The following is a 27617-nucleotide window of genomic DNA, read 5'->3' as shown; positions in this document are numbered from 1 at the left end:
AGGTGATGGGGAGGAAGGCAGCAAATCACACTGCCACGTGTGTACCTATGCAACAATTTTGCATGTTCTTCACATGTACCCCAAAACCTAAAATGCAATAAAATAAATAAATGGGAAAAAAAAAGAAAGTCACTGCAGATGGGAATGAAAGATGCCCCAGGAAGAAGCCACTGCCTGCTTGGACCAACAACCAAGGATATGAAGGAGAAACTGGCATCTTCATGGATGCCAACCCTGATAGATGACAACTAAAGTACAAATGTTCTGCCACACTGTGGTCACCACACCCATCACTCCATGCTTTGCAACTATATAAGCCCTGAAGTGATTAAAAAATGGATTTTTCCTATTAATGGAATTACATTCGGTTATTAAAAGATAACATTATGGAGTGAAAATCTCAGTACAATTGTTATCATTTGCAATTATTTCACATTATTTTTATAAATGTGAAGGGGTACAGGAACTTAAGTTCTTATTGAATCTTGTCATGCATCTTGCTTTGAGTGTCCCATGCTTGTTAAAAAAAAAAACTTACTTCGATCCGTAATGATTGTTCTAGCCTCTTGATTGCTGGTCTTGTTTTTCAAATTTTGGGCAGCAGTAATGAGTTCTTCCAATTGGGGGCGTCTCTGTTCCAAATCCTGCAGTGTTGCCTGTAAGAACAAATATCGCTTAGTATGGGGCTCTTCAGCATTGTGTATTCCTTTTCCATAATACAAAGTAAAGTACAATGGTAAAACCAGCCAAAACACTTTTAGAAATAAAAAAGGTTTTACTGTGTGAGGGCTTATAGAAAATTTAACAGGAAATATGCTTCATTCTTAGATACCAAAAATATTTCAGATGAAAATGTTTTCATCTGAGCCTTTAAATAAAGAAGATTTTCTTTATTTAAAGCACAATTGTTGTACTTAAAAAAGATTTTCTTCTTTAAAGGCTCAGATGGAGTCATTCCAGAGTACTTGGTATTACTTAAACCACTGCATGAGTGCCTTGAGTAAGAAATGTTATTCTGAATTATGACAATGTATTTAAAAGACAGAAAGCCATTTATACTTATAATATCATTCTGTCTGATGTGAAAAATAAGATATATTTATTTTAAAAACAGAAAGAACACAGAACTGATTTAAGAGATATTACTTATTTAACTTCATTTTACCTGAGAATCCTCATCTGTAAAACGAAAAGGTGAAGTAGGTGAGGTAATCAGCCTTTCTCCTAAGCTGCCTGTCCATAAGAATCACTAAACCTTTTTGCCTCACTCCAGAAGTAATGAATTTGTAACGGAAAGAGCTGGGAATCTTGCATTTTAAATAAATTATCTAATTAACTTTTATGATTTAGGCAAGTTTGGAAAGCATCAGATTAGATGTTAGTATTCGTTTTTTCCTGTGTTTTAAATGACTTTAATATAGCCCTATTTTAAATAAAAATACAAATAGAATAAAACCAACAATTTTTAATTTATAGGTAGTAATGTAAGATCATTAAGAAATTCTTCCCTTTCTTCAGTGTCTATCTATTGTCTCTGACATCTTGGTCTCTACATTTAAGGACCAAAACCTCTAAGACCCAGCTCTGTCTGCTCAATGCCATTGTGCAGAGAAGCACCCTAATGCATAAGCTTTTTAATGCTATAAAATAATAGTAGCTGAAATTAAATGCCACTTTTTCAGAGGTGAATTAATGGACAGTCTGGTGAAATTCAAAAGCTTTTTGATGTATAAAACTTGATAAATGGAACTATTCCATCAATAGGCAAAAGTGTAACAACCTATCTAGACGGATAGTATGTAATTTCTGCACAGGTCTCTGTTTAGTAAATACATCACTGTATACCGATCAAGAATCTTGCTCCAATAAAGGAATGCAAAGATTTTAAAAAAAATTATGAAAAAACAAAAGGCATCTGACTAGTTCTGGTTCTAAAACTCAGTAAATTTTATTTTAATTGGGGAAAATAAAAGTAATATTTACTGTTAGTTTATAAGCAATATGTGACAGATGTTTTATCCACATTTTCTCATTTTTCTCTTATAATAACCATACTAGTAAACAAGCCAGCAAGTTTGTATAATTTTAAATATGATGTTCTACCACATGAGGCCAAAGAAGGTGAAGAGACGAAAGTTGTAGATAGTATTGTACATGAAACTTATACAAAACTTAGTTATCTATCATGTCCTTTGACTCCTGCTGATTTTCTAATGATTTTTGGTTTGGGAAAGGCCAAATTTTGATTACTCTGTAGTGCTTCTTTTGTAAAGAGGTAGGGAAACAGGCTTTGTGATTTAAACTCAACTGCTTCTGGTAATATTAAAATAATGAAAATAACTTATCCAAACATTGTACATCTACTTTAGGCACTTTCTCCTCTCTGTATTGAAAAATTGGAGGGGCTAACTTTTAACAAATTTTCCACATTTGTAAGCTGTGATCACTCAGAAGAAAAATCCAATTTTCAGGTTTCTAACTTTTATGGTTTCTTTATACAAAAGAGTGTTTGAAATATGGAACAAATTGCCAAAGACAGCTATTGAAGTAAGTGGCATAAGTTAGTAGGAGAGCACTGAACACATTTTAAAGCAGGAACCATATAGTAGCATATAGATTTTATGAAATAAGCTGTTTTCCGGTGTTGGAATGTGAAACTTTGGTCATCTGTGACATGGGAAGCTGAAAGGTTGCTTTGGAATTGCTTACTCTAAGGTGTCCGAATATGTTCAATAGAATTTTTAAAATGGACTTACCCAGAAACCTCAGATGAAGTCAAATTTTCACCTCAAAGTTAACAAAGAACTTTAAATACACAGAGCTAGTAAAATACATAAATTCATTTACTCATCCATTCATTTAATATTTCTAAGCATTAGGCACTATGCATGTGGCAGTGGACAAATATATTCAGTATAGTCTGGAACTTAAATGAAAAACTGTGCTTTTTGATACTTAAATTTTTTAATATAACAAAGATTATCAGGCTGTTCTTCTTTGATTTAATATTAATTCACCCTAATTAGCCAGATTTTTTTGCTTATCAGTTTTAGGTACATTCCTCAATGTTTGCTGCACTTTTTTCCTTCTTTTAGGATTTCAAAGTTCATTTAAGAAGTATGCTGTAAAAGTAATTTGATCAAATTTAATCTGAACCTTAACAGGCTCTAAATTAAACCTGACCATAATGAACAGCTTTTACTGCTGAAATTAGCAAGCATGTCAACTTAGACTCAAAACAAGCCATTTTCCTCTCTAATGAACAAAATAGGTCTCAGGGTATTGTGAAACCTGTTCTCTAGTTGGGTGATTCCCTAATTCTGCTGACAGACACATGCTTTGTAAGCACCTGAGAAGGTTATTAATGACATCCTTTGAAGCAGCCTCCTTAAAAATCGAAGGAGATTCACAACTGCAATACAACTATGCATTTATGAAATATTCCAAAATGAAATTTCAACTTTTTATCCTACTCTTTGGTCAACACATACAAACATTCTTTTCAAAAAAGAAGCTGTAAAATAATAATGTATATTGCTATGGGATTTATCATACACTAATAGGCTCTTTACTTAGTGGTCTTTCAGTATAGCAGAATGGGAATTTTCTCCTTTGATTCCCTTTCTAGAAATAAAGAGAGGGATTTAATATAGCATATGCTTCAGTATTTTTTTCATTAAAATATTATAAAAACAGTGGTTAAAATAATTTCTTGCCAATAAAAAAACACAAGTGTTTGGTGAGAGTAACTATTGTTTTTCTTTTCATTTGGTTTCCTTTTAAATGTATTCTATTATTTGCTACTATAATTTCTTTGACTTCACAACTTAGTTTTATAATTCCAGAGCTTCTTAAATAAAGTGACTTTCATCTCTATTCCTTCGAGTCACCCACACATGATAAAATACCTTAGATCTGATCATTACTCAAACTACTTGACTCCAAAACATCCATCTACAAAATTCTGTTCTCTGCCCCCAATCTGCTACTTTTACCAGATGTTACTCTCTCAAACATACTGTTCCTAGTATTATCTTAATTCTCATATGACCTTTGGTCCTTTTCTATTTTCTCAACCTAGCTTTAGTCATACTAAACAAGTAGAATGCTAATTGTGCTTATTTATTTCTCTAATATGATCCCAGGTATTTGTTATACAAATAAGTGAACAAAACTAAAATCGTTACATGCTTACCAGTACCTAAGCATGATAACTGATCATGTCTACATGGATTCTACCATTCTAGAAGAAACAAAACACAGGAGAAGGAAGGAATCAATGCTATTTCTAAGGAGTCATAAGTCAGCTACTGGGCTTTACTAAAAACAGCTTACCCCGGGGAGATGAGAATTCATCATAGATTCCACTAGCTGAGTAAAGATGGAAGAAAAAAAAATTCAAACACAAAGTGAATCAGAAGTCTTTAATCTTACTAAGCACCCCCAGAGTTGAGTGAAGTGCTTATAAATGGCAACCCAATGAAATAGGAAGTTAAACAGTGAAACCATGCATATTCTAACTAGGGCATTTTAGGCTTTAAGACAAAATCACAATTTGTTATTATATTCATTGAAATGGAATTCCACCTAAATAATCCTCAAATAAAAAACAGTGCTTGTATGTCTAAGAAAATACTTTAAAAATCAAACGTCATATTTTTAAATTTTTCTATAAAAATCAACAATCTACACAGCATAAATGCCAATGGTGAGTTTCAAAAGTTGCAATTTCAGTAAATAAACATGAATTAAGCTGAAATGTAACAAGGCAGAACTGATGCTATTTTATTTACAACTTAAAAAAAATAATATTAAGAAATGAGAGGTAAAAGAGTTTATAGAACCATTTTATGTGTTGAAAAAAATAAGCATGGAAGTCAGGGAGGTACTAAATTGTAGCCTTTCTAGTAACTGAAAGAGTTTTGCTGGTGAGGATGCTAGTAATTTGTCTAGCTTTCAACCATCTCACTGAACACCTTCATTTTGGCTTCTATTCTTGCATTCAGCTGTCTCTCCAAATAGGGTGGGCAAATCAAAAACCATCCTTATTGTCTTCCACTTACTTCCTCACTTCTCATTTACATTTTATACTGGCTTGGATATTTTCCTACTTGACTAACCTTCCCTACTTCTTTTCTGAATGTTCTTTCAGCACCTTTATTGATAATTTCTTAACAATCTTCGTAATCAACTTCATAAACATCTTCTGACTGCAATTATCCTTTCTTGTTCTTTATTCACTGAACAAATACTCTTTAAAATGCATTTTACTTTATATAACTTCAAACTTGCAGAATATTTTCAAGATAAAGAACTCCCGCTTACCCCTTACCCAGATTCACCATTTGCCAACATTTTGTCACATTATTTTTAAACATTTATCATTTTACTATTCTCCCTCTCTGTGTATAGATACCTATATATCTAATATTTTATATGTATAATTTTTCTGAATCATTTGAGAATAACTTACAGATATCATGCCCCTTTACCCTTAAATACTTTACGTTTTATTTCTTAATAGCAAAGACATTCTCTTAAATAACTTCAGCTCAATTTCAAAGTCAGGAAATTTAACATGGCTTTAGATCACAATCTTATCCATACTCTATATTCAGAGTATGACAATTACCCATTAATGAAATTTATAGCTCTATTTTTATTTCCTGGTCATTACTTTCCTCATGCATTACTTTCAATTGTCATATGTCTTTAGCCTCTTTTAATCTGAAATAGTTATTTGCCTTTCTTTGAACTTTATAACACTGATAGTTTTGACAAACAGAGGCCAGGTATTTTGTAGAATATCTCCCAAATTGGGTTTCAGGAATATTTTAAGTGCTTCTGTTGTGTCACTCATTGAGCTAGGTGCAGTGGCTGTAGCAGTGAAGGAGAACATAATTCCTGTTCTCAAAAAGAAAACAAACTAGTAATGATGATAATGATGACAGGCAATAAAAAAGCAATTACAATAACCTGAGGTATTATGGGAGGGGAAACAGGGACAGTTATCAGAGCATACGGCAGAGATATCACATGAAATGTAAAGGTCAAGGACCGTCTTCTGAAGGAATCAAGCTTAATTAGTCTTCAGCTTTTCTTTATCTAAATTATACAAAATAGTTTAAAATACCACTGATCCTCATACCCATCTGGTGACCCTGAGAATATGCAGGCCTTCTATTATTGGATCTTAACTGACTGAGGGCTCTTGTTACTGCATTTTGAAGTCTATTGAAGCAATCAAAGTGTCCATCAATAGATAAATGGACAAAGAAAATGTGGTGCCTTTGTACATTGGAGTACTATTCAGCTACAAAAAAGAATGAGATTCTGTCATCTGCAACAGCATTGTTGGAAATGGAGGCCATTATGTTAAGTGAAATCAATCAGACACAGAAAAATAAACACTGCATGTTCTTATTTGTGGAAGCTAAAATTCAAGACAATTGAACTCATGGACATAGAGAGAAGAGGACAGGAAGGGTAGTGGGAAGGTAGGGGTGGGGTGGGGATAGTTAATGGGTACAAAAAATTAATTAGCAAGAATGAATAAGACCTAGTATTTGATAGCACAACAGGGGGACTATAGCCAATAATGATTTAATTGCACATAAATAATAAATGCTTGAGGGGTTGAATACCCCATTTTACATGATGTGCTTACTACATATTGCATGCCTGTATCAAAACATCTCATGTACCAAATAAATATATAGACCTACTATGTACTCACAAAACTTAAAATAAAAAATATACGAATAAAACAAAAAAGAAACAAGTAATTAGCATCAGAAATGTGTGGAAATTGGTACAACGCATGTTCCTTTTCTAAGCACTGTTTATCAGTATTGTAAACACCACTGATCATTTGGCTAACTTTAGAAATGAAAAATATAACAGCTGCTTAAGAAATTATTATTAGCTATTCAAACTCAAAAAACAGTAAGTCAGTCTGTGAAATTTATTTCTCTCTTTTTTTTGTAGTAAAGTTTCAATTTGTTGATATTTTGGCGAGTTAAAAAATCTCTTAAGCCTAACACCACACGTTCTCATTCCTAAGTGGGAGTTGAGCAATGAGAACACCTAGACACGGGGAGGGGAACATCACACACTGGGGCCTGTCGAGGGGTGGGGGCAAGGGAAGGGAGAGCATAGGACAAATACCTAATGCAATGGATGACGTGTTGATGGGTGCAGCAAACCACCATGGCACGTGTATACCTATGTAACAAACCTTCATGGTCTGCACATGTACCACAGAACATAAAGTAACATTTTTTAAAAATTAAAAATATAAAAAATAATAAGAGCAAATAAACAAAAAAAAAAAAAAAAAAAGAAAAAAGAAAAACAACAACAACAACAAACAAACTTCTTAAACCTACCAAATTTGGTGATTTCCTTGAAATGGTATTACATTAATCTACTATTACTGTGTTATTTTTAAAATAAATTACTTCCCTTTGTTGAAAAAAAGATTAAAATGGCCCTTTCAAAGCTATTCTACCACACAAAACTTGTGGGATTGATTTACTTGTCATTTAATAAAACCTTTAACATCCAAAAGTGAAAACACATTTCACTTTCACAATCCAGTAAGTAAATAATGTGGTCTAATTGCAGATCTTGAAATACAATTTCAAAGTCAAAAAGAAAAAAAGAATTTTATGCTATAATTTGTTGATAATGATTTGCAAATACCTTTCCAAACTGATACAAAGGGCACTGATAATTTTAGCTGTTCAACATTAGATCTATTAGTTATTCTACATTGTTCACAATTCCTGAAACTCTATTGTTCTATAAATTTGGCATATTAACAAAAGATAATTGGGATAGGTTTAAGACCAGTTTTTGTCATGTGCATCAGATTCGCAGGCTTTTGATATTATGACCCAGTAACATAAGTGATACAATTTTTTCTCCTACATACATTTTAGAAGAAAAAGAGACATGAAACTATGCATAGGACTGCCTCGGAAATATTGTGGGTTTGGTTCCAGACTGCTGCAATAAAGTAAATATCAAAATAAAGCAAGGCAAACGAATGGTTTTGGTTCCCCAGTGCATTAAATGTTATGTTTACACTTTACCATCATCTGTCAAGTGTGCAATAGCATTGTATCTAAAAAATGTACATACCTTAATTACAAAAAAATACTGCTTAAAAATGATATAACAATTATCTGAATAGCAAAGACCTGGAACCAACCCAAATGCCCATCGACGATAGACTGGATAGGGAAAATGTGGCACATATACACCATGGAATATTATGCAGCCATCAAAAACGATGAGTTTGGGTCCTTTGTAGGGACATGGATGAACCTGGAAACCATCATTCTCAGCAAACTGACAGAAGAGCAGAAGATCAAACACCGCATGTTCTCCCTCATAGGCGGGTGTTGAACAATGAGAACACATGGACACAGCGAGGGGAGCACTACACACTGGGGTCAGTTGGGGGGAAATAGGGGAGGGACGGGGGGTGGGGAGTTGGGGAGAGATAGCAAAGGGAGAAACGCCAGATGTAGGTGATGGGGAGGAAGGCAGCAAATCACACTGCCACGTGTGTTCCTGTGCAACAATTTTGCATGTTCTTCACATGTACCCCCAAACCTAAAATGCAATAAAATAAATAAATGGGAAAAAAATAATTATTTTTGAAAAAAAAAAACAAAAAAACAATTATCTGAGCCTTCAGATAGTCATAATCTTTTTGCTGGTACAGGCTCTTGGCTCAATGACGATGGCTGCTGATTGATCAGGGTGGTGGTTGCTGAAGGTTGGGGTGGCTGTGGCAATTTCTTAAAATAAAGCAACAATGAAGTTTGCTGCATCAATTCGCTCTTCTTTGTAACCAATGATTTCTTTGTAGCATGTTATTGTTTGATAGCATTTTACTCATAATAAAACTTCTTTCAAAGTTTGAGTCAATCTTCTCAAACCCTGATGCTACTTTATCAACTAAGTTTATAGAATGTTGTAAATTCTTTGTTGTCATTTCAACAATGTTCACAGTATCATCACCAAGAGTACAGTCCATCTCATGGAACCACTTCCTTTATTCATCCATAAGTAGCAACTCTGGATCCCCTGGTTTTACCTTGAGAACACAACCATTCAGTCATACCTTCAATCTCCACTTCTCATTCTGGTTCTCATGCTATTTCTACCACATCCGCAGTGATTTCTATTGAAGTCTTGGACACTCACAGTCATTGATGAGGGTTGGAATCAACTACTTCCAAACCCCTGATAATGTTGATATTTTGACCTCCTCCCCTCAATCACAAATTTTCTTAATGGCATCTGGAATGGTGAGTACTTTCCGTTTTCAGTTTACTTTATCCAGATCCATCAGTGAACTCAGCACATACAGCAGTGATACCTTTATGAAATGTATGTTTTAAATAATAAAACTTGAAAGTTGAAGTGACTTCTTGATCCAAGGACTGCAGAATGGATATTGTGTTAGCAGGCATGAAAATAAAATAAATCTCTTTGGACATCTTCCTAGGGCTCTTGGGTGACCAGGGACATTGTCAAAGAGCAGTAATATTTTGAAAGACATCTTTTTTTTTCAGAAGTAGGTCTCAACAGAGGGCTTAAAATATTCATGAAACCATGCTGTAAGAGGTGTGCAGTCATCTAGGCTTTGTTGTTTGATTTATAGAGCATAGGCAGAGTAGAATCTTAAGGGCCCTAGTATTTTTGGAATGGTAAATGAGCATTGGCTTTAGTTGAAAGTCACCAGTTACATTAGCCCCTCACAAAAGAGTCAGCCTGCCTTTTCAACTTTCAAAGCCTGTCTTTTGAACTTTCGAAGCCAGGCATTGACTTCTCTCTAGCTATGAAACTCCTAGATTGTTTCCTTTTCCAGTAGAAGGCTGTCTTGTCTACATTGAAAATCTGTTGTTTAGTATTGCCACCTTTATGAACTTAGATGTTAGCTTGATCTGGATAGTTTGTTGCAGCTTCTCCATCAGCCCTTTTTGCTCCACCTTGCACTTTAATGTTATAGAGAGGGCTTATTCCTTAAGCTTCATAAACATATCTCTGCCAGCTTCCAACTTCTCCTCTGCAGTGTCCTCACTGCTCTCAGCATTCACAGAATTGCAGTCCTTGCTTTAGATTAGCCTTTTGCTTAAGATAATGGTGTGACAGTTTTGATCCTCTATCCAGACCACTAAGACATTCTCCATATTAGCAATAAGGCTGTTACACTTTCTTATCATTGCCTTGTTCAACAGAGTAGCACTTCTAATTTTCTTCAAGAAAGTTTCCTATGCATTCACAACTTGGACAACTGGCACAAGAGGTCTAGCTCTCAGCCTATCTTGGCTTTTGACATGCCTTCCTCACCAAGGTTAATCCTTTCTAGCTTTTGATTTAAAGTGCTAAACATGTGACTCTTTCTTTCCCTCAAACACTTAGAGGACATTGTAGGGTTTCTAATTGGCATAATTTCAATATTGTTGTGTCTCAGGGAATAGGGAAGCCCAAGGAGAGGAAGAGAGATGAGGAAATGACTGATCAGTGGAGTAGTCTGAACACACAAAATGTTGATGGATTAAGTTTGCCATATTACAAAAATAAGTAATGGAAAAAAGACTTTATTCAAGACATGATGCTGGGATAGCTGGTTAGCCATATGCAGAAGAATGCAACTGGATCCCCTCCTTACACCATATACAAAAATTAACTCGAGATGGATTAAAGGTTTAAATGTTACATCTCAAATTATAAGAATCCTATAAGAAAGCCTAGGAAATAACATTCTGGACATTGGACTTGGGAAAGAATTTATAACAAAGTCCTCAAAAGCAATTATAACAAAAGCAAAAATTGATAAGTGCAATTTAATTAAACAAAAGAGCTCTGCACAGTGGAAAGAATCTATCAACAGAGTAAACAGACAGTCTACAGAATGAGAGGATATATTCGCAAACTATACATCTGACAAAGGTCTAATAATCAGAATCTATAGGAATCTTAAGCAATTCAACAAGTAAAAATCAAATAACCCCATCAAAAAATGGGCAAAAGACATAAACAGATGCTCCTCAAAAGAAGACTTACAAGTGGCCAACAAACATATGAAAAAGTGCTCCACATCACTCGTCATCAGAGAAATGCAAATCAAAACCATAACGAGATACCATCTCATACCATTCATACTAGCTATTAGTAAAAAGTCAAAAACAAAAACTACAGATGCTGCCGAGGCTGTGGAGAAAAGGGAACACTGATACACTGTTGTTGGGAATGAAAATTAGTTCAGCCAGTGTGAAACAGTTTGGAGATTCCTCAAAGAACTTAAAACACAACTATTGTTTAACCTAGTGATCCCATTACTGGGTATATAGCCCAAAGAAAACAAATTGCTCTACTAAAAAGACACATGTGTTCTCATCATCATTTCAGCATTATTCACAATAGCAAAGGTAAATCAATCTAGGAAATCAATCTAGGTGCTCATCAATGGCGGGCTGGAGAAAGAAAATATGGTGCATATACACCATGGAATATTATGCAGTCATAAAAATGAAAATCATGTCCTTTGCAGCAACATGAATGCAGCTGGAGGCCATTATTCTAAGTGAATTAATGCAGAAACAGAATACCAAATACAACATGTCCTCATGTGGTGCTAAACATTGGATTCTCAGGGACATAATAATGCTACAATAGAAACTGAGGACTACTACAGTGGGGAGGGAGGGAAACAAGGGTTAAAAAACTAACTATTGGTTACTATGCTCAGTAGCTGGGGGACAGGATCATTTGTACTCAAAACCTCAGCATCATGTAATATAACCAGGTAATAAACCTACACATGTACTCCCGTAATTTAAAATTAAAGTTGAAAAAATGTTTGTCTTTTTTTTTTTTTCAGACAGGGTATTGCTCTGTCATTTTGGCTGGAGTGAAGTGGAGTGAACATGGTTCACCGCCTCCTTGTCCTCCTGGACTCAGTGATCGTCCTGTGTCAGCCTCCCATGCAGCTGGCAGGGCTCCCAAAGCCATGTGCCACCATGCCAAGCTAATTTTTCTCTATATATATTTTAAAAACAGCATCTCACTTTGTTTCCCAGGCTGGTCTGAAACTCCTAGGCTAACACGATCCTCCTGCCTTAGCCTCTCAAAGTGTGAGGATTACAGGTGTGAGCCACTGCACCCCACCAAGTTCGCCATCTCATATGAGTGTGGTTCATGACATCCCAAAACAATTACAATAGTAACATCAAAGGTCACTGATCATGGATCGTAACAAATATAACAACAATAAAAATGTTTGAAATATTGAGTGAATTACCAAAACATGACACAGAAATAAAGCAAGCATATGCTGTTGGAAAAATTGTGCTGATAGACTTGCTCCATGCAGCCTTCAATTTATAAAAAGGAAGTATCTGCAAAGTGCAATAAAGTGAAGCCCAATAAAATGAGATATGCACGTACATATTTGGGGATTATTACTCCTCAATTTTTTCAGGATTGATTTGTTGTTCTATCTAGAATAACATCATTTTGGAAGCCCTCTAACTTCTACTCATCAAGACAAATTCTCTTGTCCCTATTCATAGGAATGTAGACAGCAAATTGAATCATAAGTGAACTAAAATACTAAAGCAGAAGATAAACTACAAGCCATGAATAATGAAATGTAACTATTTGAGGGCATTATTTGTAATAGTTTGCCTGGTACGTACTCCTCCTAATTTTGCATTCTGACGATACTGTCCAAATACTCTAGAAATCCCAGATACAAGAGGATAGAGTTGACAGGTAACTAAGCATTGGTCAAATAGGTAGAAAATATTTATTGAAATAATTCTATGCATAGTACATCACAGTAGGGAATGTACCTCATGGATGATATAAAAGAGCCTCTCTAGTGAAGTCAGTGAACTTGTAATGAACTTGCAATGCAGTTGGGAAGATGACCTTCAGGCCAGCCCATGCATGCTCACACATGTGATTGCCCAATAATAGAAGACAATATGTCAATGACAAATGTAATAGTCTATAGACCACATATTCTATGCTAATGGGATTCTGAGAGATGATAGGATTTTATATGGCACCAGGCTCAGGAAAGGTGCCGTAGAGGAACGAACATGAACTGTAACTTGGAGGATGAACTCAATTAATAATGACCTAATGGGAGAAGGATTTTCAGGAAAAGGAGTGGCTTTAAAGCCAAAGTGTAGAAGTCAGAACACAGCAGAGTGGTTGAGAAAGAGTGGGAAGGGCAGCTGTGTAGTTGGCAGAATTATGATGCCTGTGATCAAGTTGAGAGGGGAAGCTGGGGCCAGAATGTGAGGGCTCTGAACACTAGATGACCAAATAAGGACATCATGTTGAAGGCAATGGGAAATCATTGGAGGTTAGAGAGCAGAAGAATGCCACAATAAAAGTGGCATGTTAGAAATATTAGCCTCCTACAACTGCATCCAATGTCCTTTCCAAGAAAGAAATGGAAAATTAAATTGCAGTAACCCAAGAAAAGCCTCATGGATCCCCTCTTTGATTAAATGTCCCGTCATGAAAACATGCAAAACATTTTCAATTTAACTTCATGCATCTTTTAAGGAGAATATAATAATTCCACTGCACTTAACGAACATAAATTCAACCCCATTGCTTGTAAAAACTGTGCCAGAAAATTATTAAACATTTTGCTGATTCCACTTGTAATGTTATATTTTACTATATAAGGGTAAATAGAGATTGTAGTTTTAGTTTAGAAAAAAGGTAAACATTCATAATGTTTTGTTAAATTCTTACATTCCTACTGTAAAGGATAAACAGAGACTTTCAGAATATGAGAAGCTATTGGAATCTCTCCAGAAATACAACATTGATAATAAAGGATTATCAGTGATAAGAATTATTAATATATGTTATGATGTCACATTTTGTGAATATAACTTTTCAATGCCCTTAATACCTACTAATGCATTAGACCTGATATTTTTGTTTAGGAAATAAATCTTCTAGGGAAGGAACATAGGAGTATTGTACTAATCTGTTCAAAAATCAAAAGTCAAAGCAAACAAAACATTTGTTAAAAATGTATTCAACCTTTTTATGCTTTCAAAACATTTTGGAGATGTTACTCATTTAAGTACTGAAACAAAACCTTGCTTTTTCATTCTAACTGTGGCCATCAGTAAACTGAGGCAAAGAAAAAGATGTTACTGTTTATTGATACTACCTGTAGATGGGAAGTTAAGTGAAGAAATGAGTGATTATCTAGAGGCAATTACACTCATGTGCACAATAAATCAGAATAATTCAAGCCCCCTAATCCTCTTCTGCTGTCTTCCACTGGTAGATGTGAACATTTGAATTATCAAAATAATTGGAACAGCTGTTCAATTCATGTTTCCTATATAGGGACAGAATCAGGCTCAGTTTATTCAGCTAGAAAGTGAAGATAATTACATTCATATAAACCACTCTTGTGTGATTAAAGCAATGAATCTATTTATAAGAATTGAAATACCTTAGGTAGAAATTAGTCAAATCTGGCTAGTCCTGGTTTTTTTACAATAACAGCAATTAAGACATATGTTATATAGAATATATTTAATCTACGAGGTTTCAGCCTTCTGATTTTGCCAAATTCTGAGTGCTACAAAGTGAAGATACATATGGAGAGTGAACAACCATGTGTTCATGTTAAACAATGAGATATTAATGGTTTGGAAATCTTTGTGAGTTTTACAAATAAGTGTGAAGCAAGAGTGCATGTGTGTATGCATGCATGTGTCTGTGTGCACTCACACAGACAAGACAATATCCAAATGGAGAAGAGAGGTATGAATAAACCTACATCCTAAATTTGCATCAAGATGGTGTAATAGTTACCTTTGGATGTACATATACGGGAAAAAAGTGCTTAACAACTAGGTCTCGTTCTTTAGAATAAACAATATACTTTGTAAATTTTCTCAGCAGTTGTCTCAGAGATCATTAATCTATTTCTTCTCAGAACTTATATGATTGGGGAAAAGATAAAAATCTGCCCTTGATTGGGTGCTATGTGTTTAAGCTCTGGTTTAGCTGTAAATCATTTGTGAAGATCATTTCTTGGTAGGTGAGTGGAGTTGCTATTATAGGGTGTTAATATACTTACAGTGAAGTGTTGCTGGGGGTAGGAGGTGTTAGACATTGATCAGGAGCTTAGGAGATGAGCTATTTATTTTTGCTGCTGTAAGAGTAAAGTTTCTATAATAAAACAATGATTCTGTTTCTCTGTCAAACAATGCCATTTTTATGACATGAAAGCTCTCTTCAATAAACAAAGGACAGACTGTTATTGGGGAATGTAAAAATTACAATAGAATCTATTTCCCTATAGGAGTAAAATGGCCTTTAACTCAATTGGAACTTGCAGTATGACAGTTTTTAAAGGAAGGGACATATTCTATGGGGAGGATTTCAGACATACTTTCCAATTCCCTAGGCCGTGCTAGTTCTTATCGTATAAAAATGGGTCTATGTTAGCACACGGTGCCAGTATATCACACACTTGCACTGCGGCATGAAAGCAGCCCAGTTTGAGGGGGAGAACTGCTTTATGTGACATAGTTCCAAGCAAACACATGGCACAAATGAAGCCAATTTTGAGGAATATGGAAACTTTATGTACTGTTTGATAGGGAAATGTGCACAGCTTCTAAACGGTGAGCTTCTAGTTCTGCTCCAAGAGCAAGTACAATCAATTCTTAAGTGGTTTCTGTAATGCTGTGTTCCTAACCAAGCTGCTTACATTATGGGGAGGTGTTAAGTTTAATTCTCTGTTTTATTAGGAAGTTTTCTCTTTATTCACAATAATTTCAGTATCTTTTAAGTAATTTTAAAATAAGCAGTAATTCCCACAGAAAGGTTGCAGTACCAATTCTCTAGTGATTCCTTATTCTGTGTTTTATTTGTATAAGGTGAGAAAAATTGCTTATTCTTTGTTGCCTCAGAGACTTTAGTGGCATGAGACTAGGCAGAGACAAAAACTGATAATCATAAATCAGTCAATACTAGTAGTGGGTTCCAATTTCCAATATCTCAAGTTCTCCACTCTTTCCGCTTTATTAATGATCTGCCTGAATTTAAGAAGTTTTCTCTAAGATAGTGGACAGAATAGGTGTTAATGAGGTGAAGGCTTCAATTCAAACTACAAAACTAGGTAGGATAGAGGCAACAGCTAATTCCATGCTTTCAGTTCACAAAGGAATGCTAGTATACACAAGTAATAACAAAACGAACGCACAGTACATGTGCTACTGAAGAGGCGTCAGGAACATTAAATATTTGTACAAAGGGCAGCACAAAACAGGAGGTAAAAAATTAAGCAACATCGGGAACCTGAGAGATGCAACTGATTAAGCAGTTTGGCTTTAATAAATGTCCATGCTGTAATCTTTGTAATATCTGCCCCTAATATTATCCATTTACATAATATTCCCCATTACTATCTACTAAAATGTTTTTCTATACTTTCTTGTAAAGCTCAGTGACTCTCCACTGCCTTACAATTCAAACTTCTATAGCACAACAATTAGACAACAATAGTAATAACTAGCTATTGTGCTAGATCTTGCACATAGGAAAAGCACAATATATATTAATTTATAGACATCATTTGAGGTAGGTTAATAATGACCACCCCCTCAATGGTTCTGTACTTACACTCTTTTATAGACCCAGGAAAATGAAGCACAGAATAAAGTATAATTTACCCAAAGTCACAAAGATAAAAGGTGTTGGAGGTGGAACAAAATGGCCCACATCCTCCTTTTCCAGTGTTTTTCTCTTTTACATCATAATTACAATTTTGTAAGCAGCTATAATATAGCCAAATCTGGGCTAGATGCTTTATGATCACCATTTAAACCCGACAACAACTCTACCTAGATGGGTGCTATATTCCTTTTTTCACATATGAGGAAATAAGCTCAGAGGAGATCACTAATTTCCCCAAAGAATTAGCCAGCCAGTTAGGATAAGAACAGCATTTGAACTCAGGACTTTCTGACTCCCAAGCCTAGCCCTGCTCGCATGTCACAAGGTCTCTCCACAAGCAACTCCGCTTCCTATTCTAACACTTATTCCTTACTTTCCTGCCTCTGTGACTGTGGTTTTCATGCCATCAAATCCATCAATACTTCCTTGCAGTCCTGTTTGTAAAATAGAATTCAATGGGTTAAATAAATCATGATTTTAAAAAGCAGAAGGGAAACTACACAATTGGCTTGCTTCTCTTCATCTTTCTCCAACTTCATTTTCAGCTGGACACTTTTCTCTTTTGATTATGCTTTATTGTTATTTCACATGAATACATTCAGATTTTCATATGAATACATTCAGATTTGTCACCTTTTTTCTAATACTGGAAATACGAATTCATATGGCTAAAATGGAGTGCATCATGACATTGTCCCCATACTCCACTTTTATTCCTGGTAATTAGGAAAAAATAAACCTTAATAAGAAAGCCTGTATCAAAATTGTGCAAAGTTAGTAATTATTAAATGTTCACGGCTGTATCCGTTGTCTGTGGCTATTTTAACAAATGATTACAGACTTAATGGCTTAAAACAACCCAAAGGTATTAACTTATAATTCTGGAGTTCCAAAGTCCAAAGTCCAAAAAATGGATCTCACAAGCTAAATACAATGTGTTAACAGAGCTTGTGCTCCCGCTAAAAGATGTAGGGGAGGATTCTTTTCCATGCCTTTTCCAGCTTTTAGAGCCTGCCTGCAGTTCTTGGCTCTTGGCCCTGTCCTTCAACTTCAATGCCAGTAGCGTAGCACCTTCCAATCTTTCTCTTGTTCTGTTTACATCATCACATTGCATTCTCTCTTATAAGGATTCTTGTGAAAACATTGGGTGTACTGGGATAACCCAGGCTATCACCCTGTGTCAAGATTTTTAACTTAGCCACATCTATTAATACAAAGCCTTTTGCCATGTAAGGTAACATATTCACAGGTCCCTGGAATTAGGGTATAGACATCTTTGGCGGGGAGGGGTAGGCATTATTAAACCTTTCACAACGGTTCTGCATTTACTTAGCAGGAGAAACTGTTCGTCACAACATGACATACTTCTTCAGATGGGTTCAGTACTATGTGTCATTGAGAAGGGTTACAATATCTCACAATCTAGAAAGTACAGGAGGCAAAAAAGCAAATAAAAAACAACTGCAGTCAGAACCAGCTCCTTGTGTCCTTGTGGCAGACATGGTTTAACCAAAGACCTCTGGGAGTGGGAGAGGGGTATTGTTGGGTCTCTTTCACCCTGTAACTAAATGACCATTTGAATTGAGGTAGAAACTGGAGTTCGACAGAAGTGTTACATTAAAAACATAATAATAAACGATGATTCCCTGAGGAAATCACAGTGTTGCTGTTTGGTGACAAGCTGCTCTTCAGGAGGGAATCCTGTAAGAATTTCAGATAAAGCTCTTATCTTTTGGAGAGTGAAGCCTGCAGGAAAGAATGGGGGACTGCCTTCTGGGATGCAGAAAAACCATCTTCCTCTTAGCTCAGCTTTGCTCATTCAACTTAGTTCTTTCCCCTCCACACCCACTCATAAACAGTAAGCCTTCTTCCCAGCTGTCTTCCTCTCCCTTTTTCATTTTTAAACTTCTACTTTTTGACTTCTTTTCCCTGCAACAACTACTACTAAAATCTGAAAGCTTTTTTTTATTGTTACCACGGAGAGGGCAATTTTCTCAACAAGTAAAGGAGGTGGTGCAGAGGGAGAGGGAGGAACTACAAATGAAAATTGAAAGTTAGCCTCTGTGTCTTTTCAACGATATCCAATTAAATCTTTTCACTTCCATACACAAAACAACAGGAACACTGTGGATGGCAAATTTAGCCCAAGGATGTGAATGAATCAGTAGGCTTTGTGATAATATGCTGGGGCTGTGAGGGAGGTAGGGGAGGGAGGCAGCCTCTCAATCCCAAAGCAGAAAAGTAAGGAACAATGATAATTGATAGGTAATTACTGTGCAGTTGTTTGAATATATGCTGCTCTCTATCATTTTCAGGTAAATGACCTTCAGAGTGGCAGTAGATGGTTTTCTGTGAAATAATGAAACAAACATGTAGACAAACAAAGTAGACAGCAGGAATAGTAGGTTAAAAAAATGAAGTGCTATAAGAACTGAGAAAGAAAGATGACCAATCCTCCCCTTTTCTTTCTTCTATTCTTCTTTACATAAGTTAAAAAGTACAAGAATATACAAATATAAAATCATCTGATGGTGAAACATCAGTGAGATTTTAATTAAGTCTCGATTTTTTAAAATCTCAAACTAGGAAAAATATGCTGATTCATAGGCATGAAGGTATTTTAAAAGACCTGAAATATATTAATTCTCATGTTCTAATTCTCCTGAAATGAACCATGCATATACTTTATTCTTTCTGATCGTTCTGAGAAAAATCAAATTGTGAATTTTTTAAATGATGTTGCTCACTTTGTAATAAATCACCATATTTTCCAAAGAAAAATTCTACACAATTGCTATACATTAATTTTGTGTGGAAAGGCTTGTATGATAAGAATAATCAAAGGAAAAGAACTGCAATCTAGTGGAGGCATAAATTTAAAATGTTGCTGGTGATGACATCGAGTACAGATTTGAAATGGAAGTAGCATGTTAACCAACTTTTTCTATGATCCTCTTCCCCTTCTCAATACCCACTCTAGCTTTTAAAAACACAGTGACATTGTTTTCTATAGCACAATGATGAACATTTCACATATACAAAAAAAGAAAGAAAGATGATAATTGAAGTCTATGGCATGGCTGTACCAATCCACACATACACAGGCTCAGCAGTGTAAAAACTACCTCATTGATTTGTTTGAATTAATTATTTAAAGTAAAATTTTATACTGAATAGATGTTGATTTTTATAAAATAGCTGTGTTATTAGAAATACTTCTGACAAATAGTATATGATTACAAATATTATCTATCTTGGAGTTATGACCTTAGGAGAGTAAAAATAGCAAATAAAGATTATATTTCAGACATCTGACCTATATATGCACAGAACCAAGCAGCATAAACTCAAGAGTCCACTTGAGAGAGAGAGAGAGAGAGAGAGAGAGAGAGAGAGAGAGACTGACTCTGGATATAGGATACTTATAGGATATTTACTTATCGATTCCTGTAAGAATTTTTTACTTGCAACTTCACATAGTATCAAGAAAACAAATGTATTAGCCCCAAATTATAGACTATTAAATAAAGATAACAACTAAGATGATTTTCATGAAAAGTAAACAATAAGCTTTTTATGCAGCACAAACTGAGGATTTTACTACACAAAGTTATGGGAAAGGCTACATATCAATATCTCAGTTATTGTGAATATCTCAGTTTCAATAGCTCAGTTACTGTGAATCAATAAATCACATGCCCTGTTACCCCCATACAAGCCAGGGAGATGTACTCATATAATAGCATTTCTCTTGTGATTGAATTGACACCAAATGGTTGCCTTTTTGCAATATATACAAAGAAGTTTTTACTTGTTGGCTTTGTGTTTTGTTTTATAGTTAGGCTACTGAAAATAATCAAATTTCTGATGTAGTTAAGAAATAAAGATGAAAGAATGTCTCACTTAAAATATGTATTAATTACACATGTTTTGATATCTATAACACACTTATATTCTGATGTGCTAGAACTCAGTTACTTAAGTCAGGAATTCATATGGGGATAGAGTTTGAATTTAATCAGAAAGGCCAGTCTCCTGGGATGGGTTCTACCAGTGTTTGAACTATTTTTATCACAGTCAACACTAGAGGCCTTGCTAATGAGCAAAAAGAATGTTAGAAAGGAGTTTTCACTTATGAGATTAGTGTTAAGATACATGCTTTGGTTAAAATATTTGAAAGAAATTCCTCATCCCTAGCTTGCTAGGTATAGAAATTTAGCAAGTTATGGAAACTGTATTCTTTGGGATGGTGCCCAAGGCTAAATGCCTAAAGTATTCTTTGTTACCACACTGAATCTGAAGATTCTAGTTGTCCGATGCCATCTCTAAGGTTAACTGAATTCCACCTCTAGATTCTAGAATATTCTCATGTCTACCTTGATTGAACCTTTTATATGGAGTATGATAACACCTTAGAGTGAGGGTATGGGAGAGTAGCTAAACTTTACCTATCATACTAGGGTTTTACTGTGATTATCTACCAAAAATAACCTAATAGTTGGTCTTGCATAACAATATTGATTTAGGACAATTCATAACATAATGTAAGCCATAAACTTTAAAATAACCTCTACTCTAAGGAAGTATAACCAACTCCTTACATTCAACAGTACATTTGATTTATATATTACATTTTTCTTTTTATTTCTTCATGGTTATATTTGTCCAACACGATTTTATAACTAGATCTTTAAAGATTTTGTTCTTTTTTTGCACATGATTTCTATCATATGAATAATTTCACAATGTTGCCTTGCCTTTCATCTTGAAGCACCTCTTCATATAATTATTCTTTCACAGTCCAAACAATAACTAGGACTTGTAATTTAGTCAGGAAATAAAAGGCTGGTATTCATATAATCATCTTATGAGGTATGTATGTGTAAGTATGTCTGAGCAAATTTTCTGCATGTTTGTGTGTGTGTGAGAGAGAGAGAGAGAGAGAGAGAGAGAGAGAGAGAGAGAGAGTTTGAGAGTAAGCCCAATCATTATTCACGAAACATGCCCTAAATACTAATTCTAAATACAGCTCAATGCAGTTTATTAAGTTTCCACGTAAATATTTACACTATATATGTGTATGTGTACACACACACACACACACGTGCGCACATATGGTTTGTTGCCAATAAACCTGTGACAGAATCTGGCACCTATTGATGGCATTGCCTTGGGCAAGTCATTTAACCTCTCTGAGTTTCTCCATTTCAAAACAAGAAAAATACCAGTTAACTTGTATTACTTTTGAGAGGATTAGAAATACTAAATATGATGTGCCTAGCACAATGCCTGCTATATATTAGGAATTAATGCATGGTAAGTATCATGAATTTTATGGTAGCATATTATTTACGATAGTATATATGGCCTAACCCTTTTGGCCAAAAGGAAGTTTTCGAAACCAATTTGGTCAAAGCCAAACGCTGTATGTCTCAATAATGATGGTTGTGCAACAATGCTATGTCTTTAAGCATTTCTTACCATTTTACAAAATTTGCTTCTTTTCATATTCACAGTCATTTCTGTTATTTAATATTTTAATGGGAAAAATTGGATAAACCTAAATCTGCGGCATTGGGATTCTTTTTTTTTATTGCATTTTAGGTTTTGGGGTACATGTGAAGAACATGCAAGATTGTTGCATAGGTACATACAAGGCAGTGTGATATGCTGCCTTCCTCCCCATCACCTATATCTGGCATTTCTTCCCCATGCTCTCTCTCCCCAACTCCCCACCCCACGCTGTCCCTCCCCTATTTCCACCCGCCAACAGACCCCAGTGTGTGATGCTCCCCTCCCTGTATCCATATATTCTCACTGTTCAACACCCACCTATGAGTGAGAACATGCGGTGTTTGATTTTCTGTTCTTGTGTCAGTTTGTTGAGAATGATTGGAATTTTTTTCATAGTAATCACTTAAAGTTTGTTCTGCCTTTTTTTTTTTTACCTTTTATCAAGAAATAATATATAACCAATAATCATATGAAAACATCAATCTTTAAAATAGCATAAATAATGCCAACAATCGTTACCTATAGGTATGTAAAATATTCACAGACACATATGGGGTGTGTGTTTCTAAAAGTAATATATGTGTGTTTGGATATATAATAAATATCGCAACAAAAACAGTATCATGCCATACATACTGGTTTGAAGATGCCCTCCTCACTACACTCCAATCTACACAGCACAATTTATTTCTAGCAACCAATTATATTTGGGGCATTTAAACTTTTCCTGCTAGCTCGTATTTGAAATAATGGGCTTATCTGTAGCGAGAAGCTGTAAATATGCTGCCCAGGTTCCCCTTCAGAAATGAAAGACTTATTTCCCCAGCTGCTAGGAATGGTGCTGGTAGACAGCCTTCAACTGTCAGCCCTTGTCTTAGTCTGGGCTGCTATAGCTAAATATCTTAGATTGAATAATTTATAAATAACATAATTTATTGCTTATAGTTCTGGAGGCTGGAAATTCCAAGATCAAGACATCAGTAGATTCATTATCTGGTGAGGGCTCACTCCTCTTAAATGGCAACTTCTACAAGTCCTTACATGGTGAGTGGGCAAGGAAGCTTTCTGGGGCCTCTTTTATAAGGGCATTGGTCCCATTAATGAAGGCAAAGCCCTCATGACCAAATCACCTTCCCAAACCCCCACCTTTTAATACCATCACCTTGAGTGTTAGGTTTCAACATATAAATTTTGGAGGGACAAAAACATTCAGACCATCACAGTCCCCTTATGGAAATTCCCACAGCTGAAGAGAGTCATTTTGCTAAAGTTCGTTGCCTTCCTGGAGTAGCCCACATCCACTGTGGGACTTGACATGGGGTTATAAAGATTCAGTCCTCTTTCCTCATTTCCTAGCACTTCTGAAGCATCATTCCAGCTTAAGAATTCCCTGAGGCCGGGTATGGTGGCTCATGCCTGTAATCCCATCACTTTGGGAGGCTGAGGCAGGTAGATCATGAGGTCAGGAGTTTGAAAGCAACCTGGCCAATAAGGTGAAACACCGTCTCTACTAAAAATACAAAAATTAGCCAGGCATAGTGGTGCACGCCTATAGACCCAGCTACTTGGGGGGCCAAGGCAGAAGATCTGCTTGAACCCAAGAGGTGGAGGTTGCAGTGGGCCGAGATCACGCCACTGTACTCCAACCTGGGCAACAGAGCAACACTCTGTCTCAAAAAGAAAAAAAAAAAAACAAAACCTCTCTGGATGGTCAGCTGAGGCCCCTACTGAGACTGTGTCACAGCCAAACTTCTCCCTCTGCCCCTACATGCTTACCCCAAGAACACTCCTAAATATGCATACTGCATGCTCACCTCAATCACAGATTATGCTTCCCAGGAACCCAACCTACGACATTATCTTTAAGTAAGTAAATCCTAGGCCTTTGGGACTGATTTCTAGAATGCTCTTATTCTAAAAGTCTCCATAGTGTAGGTCAAAACTTCTCCACAATAGTGTCCATATTTTTTCCCATTTCTCTTTTATCAAAGTACTTGGGAATTAAGGTAAAGCACATTTGGAAGGATTAAAGTGGGGTAAACTTCCTGCATATCTCTCAAGGGTGAAACACACCTGTTTCTGGCCACTGACTTTTGCAAAACGATCTCATCTTTGGCCTTAGGCGCACTCTGTTGTCTGAAAACCTCTCAACAGAAGGTGCCCTCCTTATTACACTCCAAGAGTTTCCTTTCAATCCAACTAAAAAAAAATTGAAACTATTAAGAAAATACATGTATTCGGAAGCACTTAGAAAACAATTACAGTGAAACATGTTTTTTTCTCTCTCTTTTAAAATTTGTACCATCAATTGGAAAGGGGCTTTGAAACAATACACTACCATTGCCCTTTTGACTGTCTCTCAGATTTGAAAGTGTCATTTATTTGATGCAAAAACAGCCATCATGATTAATTGGTTTGTCAAGTGTCTATCATTTTTCACTAAGGATAATTGCTATGATTAGCAAGAGGAACCTCCATACAAATCTATTTAATCATCTAAAATTCATATTTGTTTTAAGAATGACTTTATGTAATTGTTACTTTGATGGATAATGTAAAATACTACTATGATAAAAGCGCAAAATTAAAACGTGAGGAAAAGTAATACAGAAGTTGGCATAATAAAAAAAAAAGAAGTTGGCATAATCATCAAAGGGAAATTCTTAAAGAATATAGAACAAATTCAACTACAGAGTACAGATTTATTATTTACTAAGATTTCAAAACATGCTTTTTAAATCCTGATAACTAAAATATGACATAGAGTTTGCTATCCTAGTTTTACAGTTGAACAAACTGTAACAGAATAGATCACAAATTTGTGTAGTTTGTCAGAAGCATACAGGGCAAGGTTTTAGATGCCTGACTTTAAACAAAGCTCATGTAATTTCTACAAATACAAGAAAAACCAGAAGAAAAATATTCACATAACCTTAAAGGTCCTCTATATTTCAGGAGGGGATGACGTAACTTAATGACATGAACAGTGTTCTTTACTATGATACCCAATTCTTGCCGTGCATAAAAGGTGATGTTCGGAGATGTCATCAAATAGTTGACAAAGAAAAAAACAGGATAAGAAAAAAGAAATGAAGTAAGGTAAGGACCAAACATTTCCTTTTTATCAGTGATCAAAATCCTTGATTTTACATGTTTATAAAATCCATTCTATTTCTCTGGCTGTGTAATGAAAGAAAATGAATATGTATGTTCATTTCTATTCCTTTTGAAATAACAAAAGAGATGGCATTCTGAGTCCACATTCTTTTTCCAGATTTTAAATTTTACAATTACTTACATAACACTGTCAACGAGTAGGACAACAGAATAAAAACAAAAAGTGAATCCTTTTTAGGAGACTGTTAGTTTTGCATTCTCTAATGCCCAGTGATGATGAGCATTTTTTCATATGTTTGTTGGCCACATAAATGTCTTCTTTTGAAAGGTTTCTGTTCATACAAAGGATTATAAATCGATCTACTATAAAGACACATGCCCACGTATGGTCACCGCAGCACTGTTTACCATAGCAGGGACCTGGAACCAACCCAAATGCCCATCAAAGAGAGACTGGATAAAGAAAATATGGCACATATACACCATGGAATACTACGTAGCCATAAAAAAAAGGATGAGTTCATGTTCTTCACAGGGACATGTATGAAGCTGGAAACCATCATTCTCAGCAAACTGACACAAGAACAGAAAGCAGAACACCCCATGTTCTCACTCATAAGTGGGTGTTGAACAATGAGTACACATGGACACAGGGAGGGGAACATCACACACTGGGGTCTGTTGTGGGCTGGGGGGCTAGGGGAGGGATAGCAGAGGGTGGTGGTATTGGGAGGGATAACATTAGAAGAAATACCTAATGTAGGTGATGGGGGGATGGAGGCAGCAAACCACCATGGCATGTATATACCTATGTAACAATGCTGCAAGATTTGCATGTGTACCCCAGAACTTAAAGTAAAATTAAATTAAAAAAGAAGACTGTTAGTTTGAGTACAAACTGCTATATATTATGTACTGTTGTTTAAAGCTGTCATGCGGATTTTAATGATTAATCAATATTCTAAATATAAATTACTATATGTAATATAGTAATCTATTTTAATAAACAAAATGATTTTGTAGAATGCTGTGCTGAATTCTTTCCTCCAGATAGTTGCTCTAGAAAAACAGTGGCTGCTTGGACCCTGGTAGGTACATCATGGTGAGAGGCACAAATGTTATCCTGGTAACAATTTCACAAATTATAGACATAGTCCTAAGAGAAAAGGTTTCTAAAAGATTTGGTGAAAACATATAGAGAGAAATCACATGACTCAGAGAGACATACACATTCAACTAAGATAACGTTCTCTCAACTGTGCTCCTCAAGATATTCTACACAAATGGTTTCCATGGAGAAATGACTGAGAAATACTGAGCTAACAATATTAACATTCCTACAGGACTTTTCAGTGGCCTTATTATGGAGATGTACATCGTAGATTGCTAGGAGAGGCAAAGTCTATGCATGTTTTTCAGCTTCTTTGACCTTTTCATGAGGATCACATATAAACACCTGATGAATCTGGTTTTCCATAGGACTATTTTGAAAACATTGAGATCTTTCATCAACTAGAAATGATAGTATATTTCCTACTCAAAATCTCTTTTAACTGCTTTATTGGGGTCTGATTGACATAAAAACGCTATACATATTTAATGTGCACAGAATGATGAGTTTGGAGATTACACTTATGTGATACATAAGGACACTTTTAGCAATGGATGGCTGTCATGTACACATTCTGTATAAATGTAGGACAGTGGTCCCATAAGATTATAATATTTTTCTGTAACTTTTCTATGTTTAGATATGATAAGACACACTTATGTACAGTATTCAGCATAGTAACATACTGTACATTTTTGTAGCCTAAGAGCAATAGGCTACACCATGTAGCTTAGGTGTGCTAAATACTTACCATTGTGTTACAATTGCCTACAGTATTCAGTACAGTCACATGCTGTACTGGTTTGTACACTGGTTTTTGTAAGTACACTCTATGATATTTGCACAACAAGATCTATCAGCTATCAATGCATTTCTCAGAATGTATATCTGTAAAGAGATGCATGACTGCATAGCCCTGTGAAATCATGTCCAGAATCTATGCCATAAACCTATGCACCACCTCCAAAATTTTTCTCCCACCCTCCTTATTTACTACTACTATTTTTTTTTTTTTGAGACAGAGTCTTGCTCTGTCCCCCAGGCTGGAGTTCAGTGGTGCCATCTCGGCACAATTCAACCTCCACCTTCTGGGTTCAAGCGATTCTCTGGCCTCAGCCTC

At 35.5% G+C, this 27617-nt stretch overlaps 1 protein-coding gene across 9 annotated transcripts in view; it reads right to left on the bottom strand.

The window, feature by feature from the left end:
* Positions 1–27617, bottom strand: part of DMD (dystrophin) — a 2133401-nt gene that overhangs the window by 631563 nt on the left and 1474221 nt on the right. For 7 of the 9 annotated variants that reach the window (XM_017548497.2, XM_037745686.1, XM_037745685.1 and 4 more), the window contains one exon: positions 539–656. In XM_017548497.2, coding sequence (XP_017403986.1) covers positions 539–656 — 118 coding nt within the window. Of the gene's footprint in view, positions 1–538; positions 657–4335; positions 4372–27617 lie in introns of all 9 variants that reach the window. The other 2 variants (XM_037745683.1, XM_037745682.1) reach the window with 1 other exon arrangement.

Source organism: Cebus imitator, unplaced genomic scaffold (genome assembly GCF_001604975.1).
Source record: "Cebus imitator isolate Cc_AM_T3 unplaced genomic scaffold, Cebus_imitator-1.0 Scaffold208, whole genome shotgun sequence".
In the NCBI taxonomy this organism is placed as follows: domain Eukaryota; kingdom Metazoa; phylum Chordata; class Mammalia; order Primates; family Cebidae; genus Cebus; species Cebus imitator.
The sequence above is the reverse complement of the archived record's forward strand: the minus strand, read 5'-3'. Positions and strand labels throughout refer to the sequence as shown.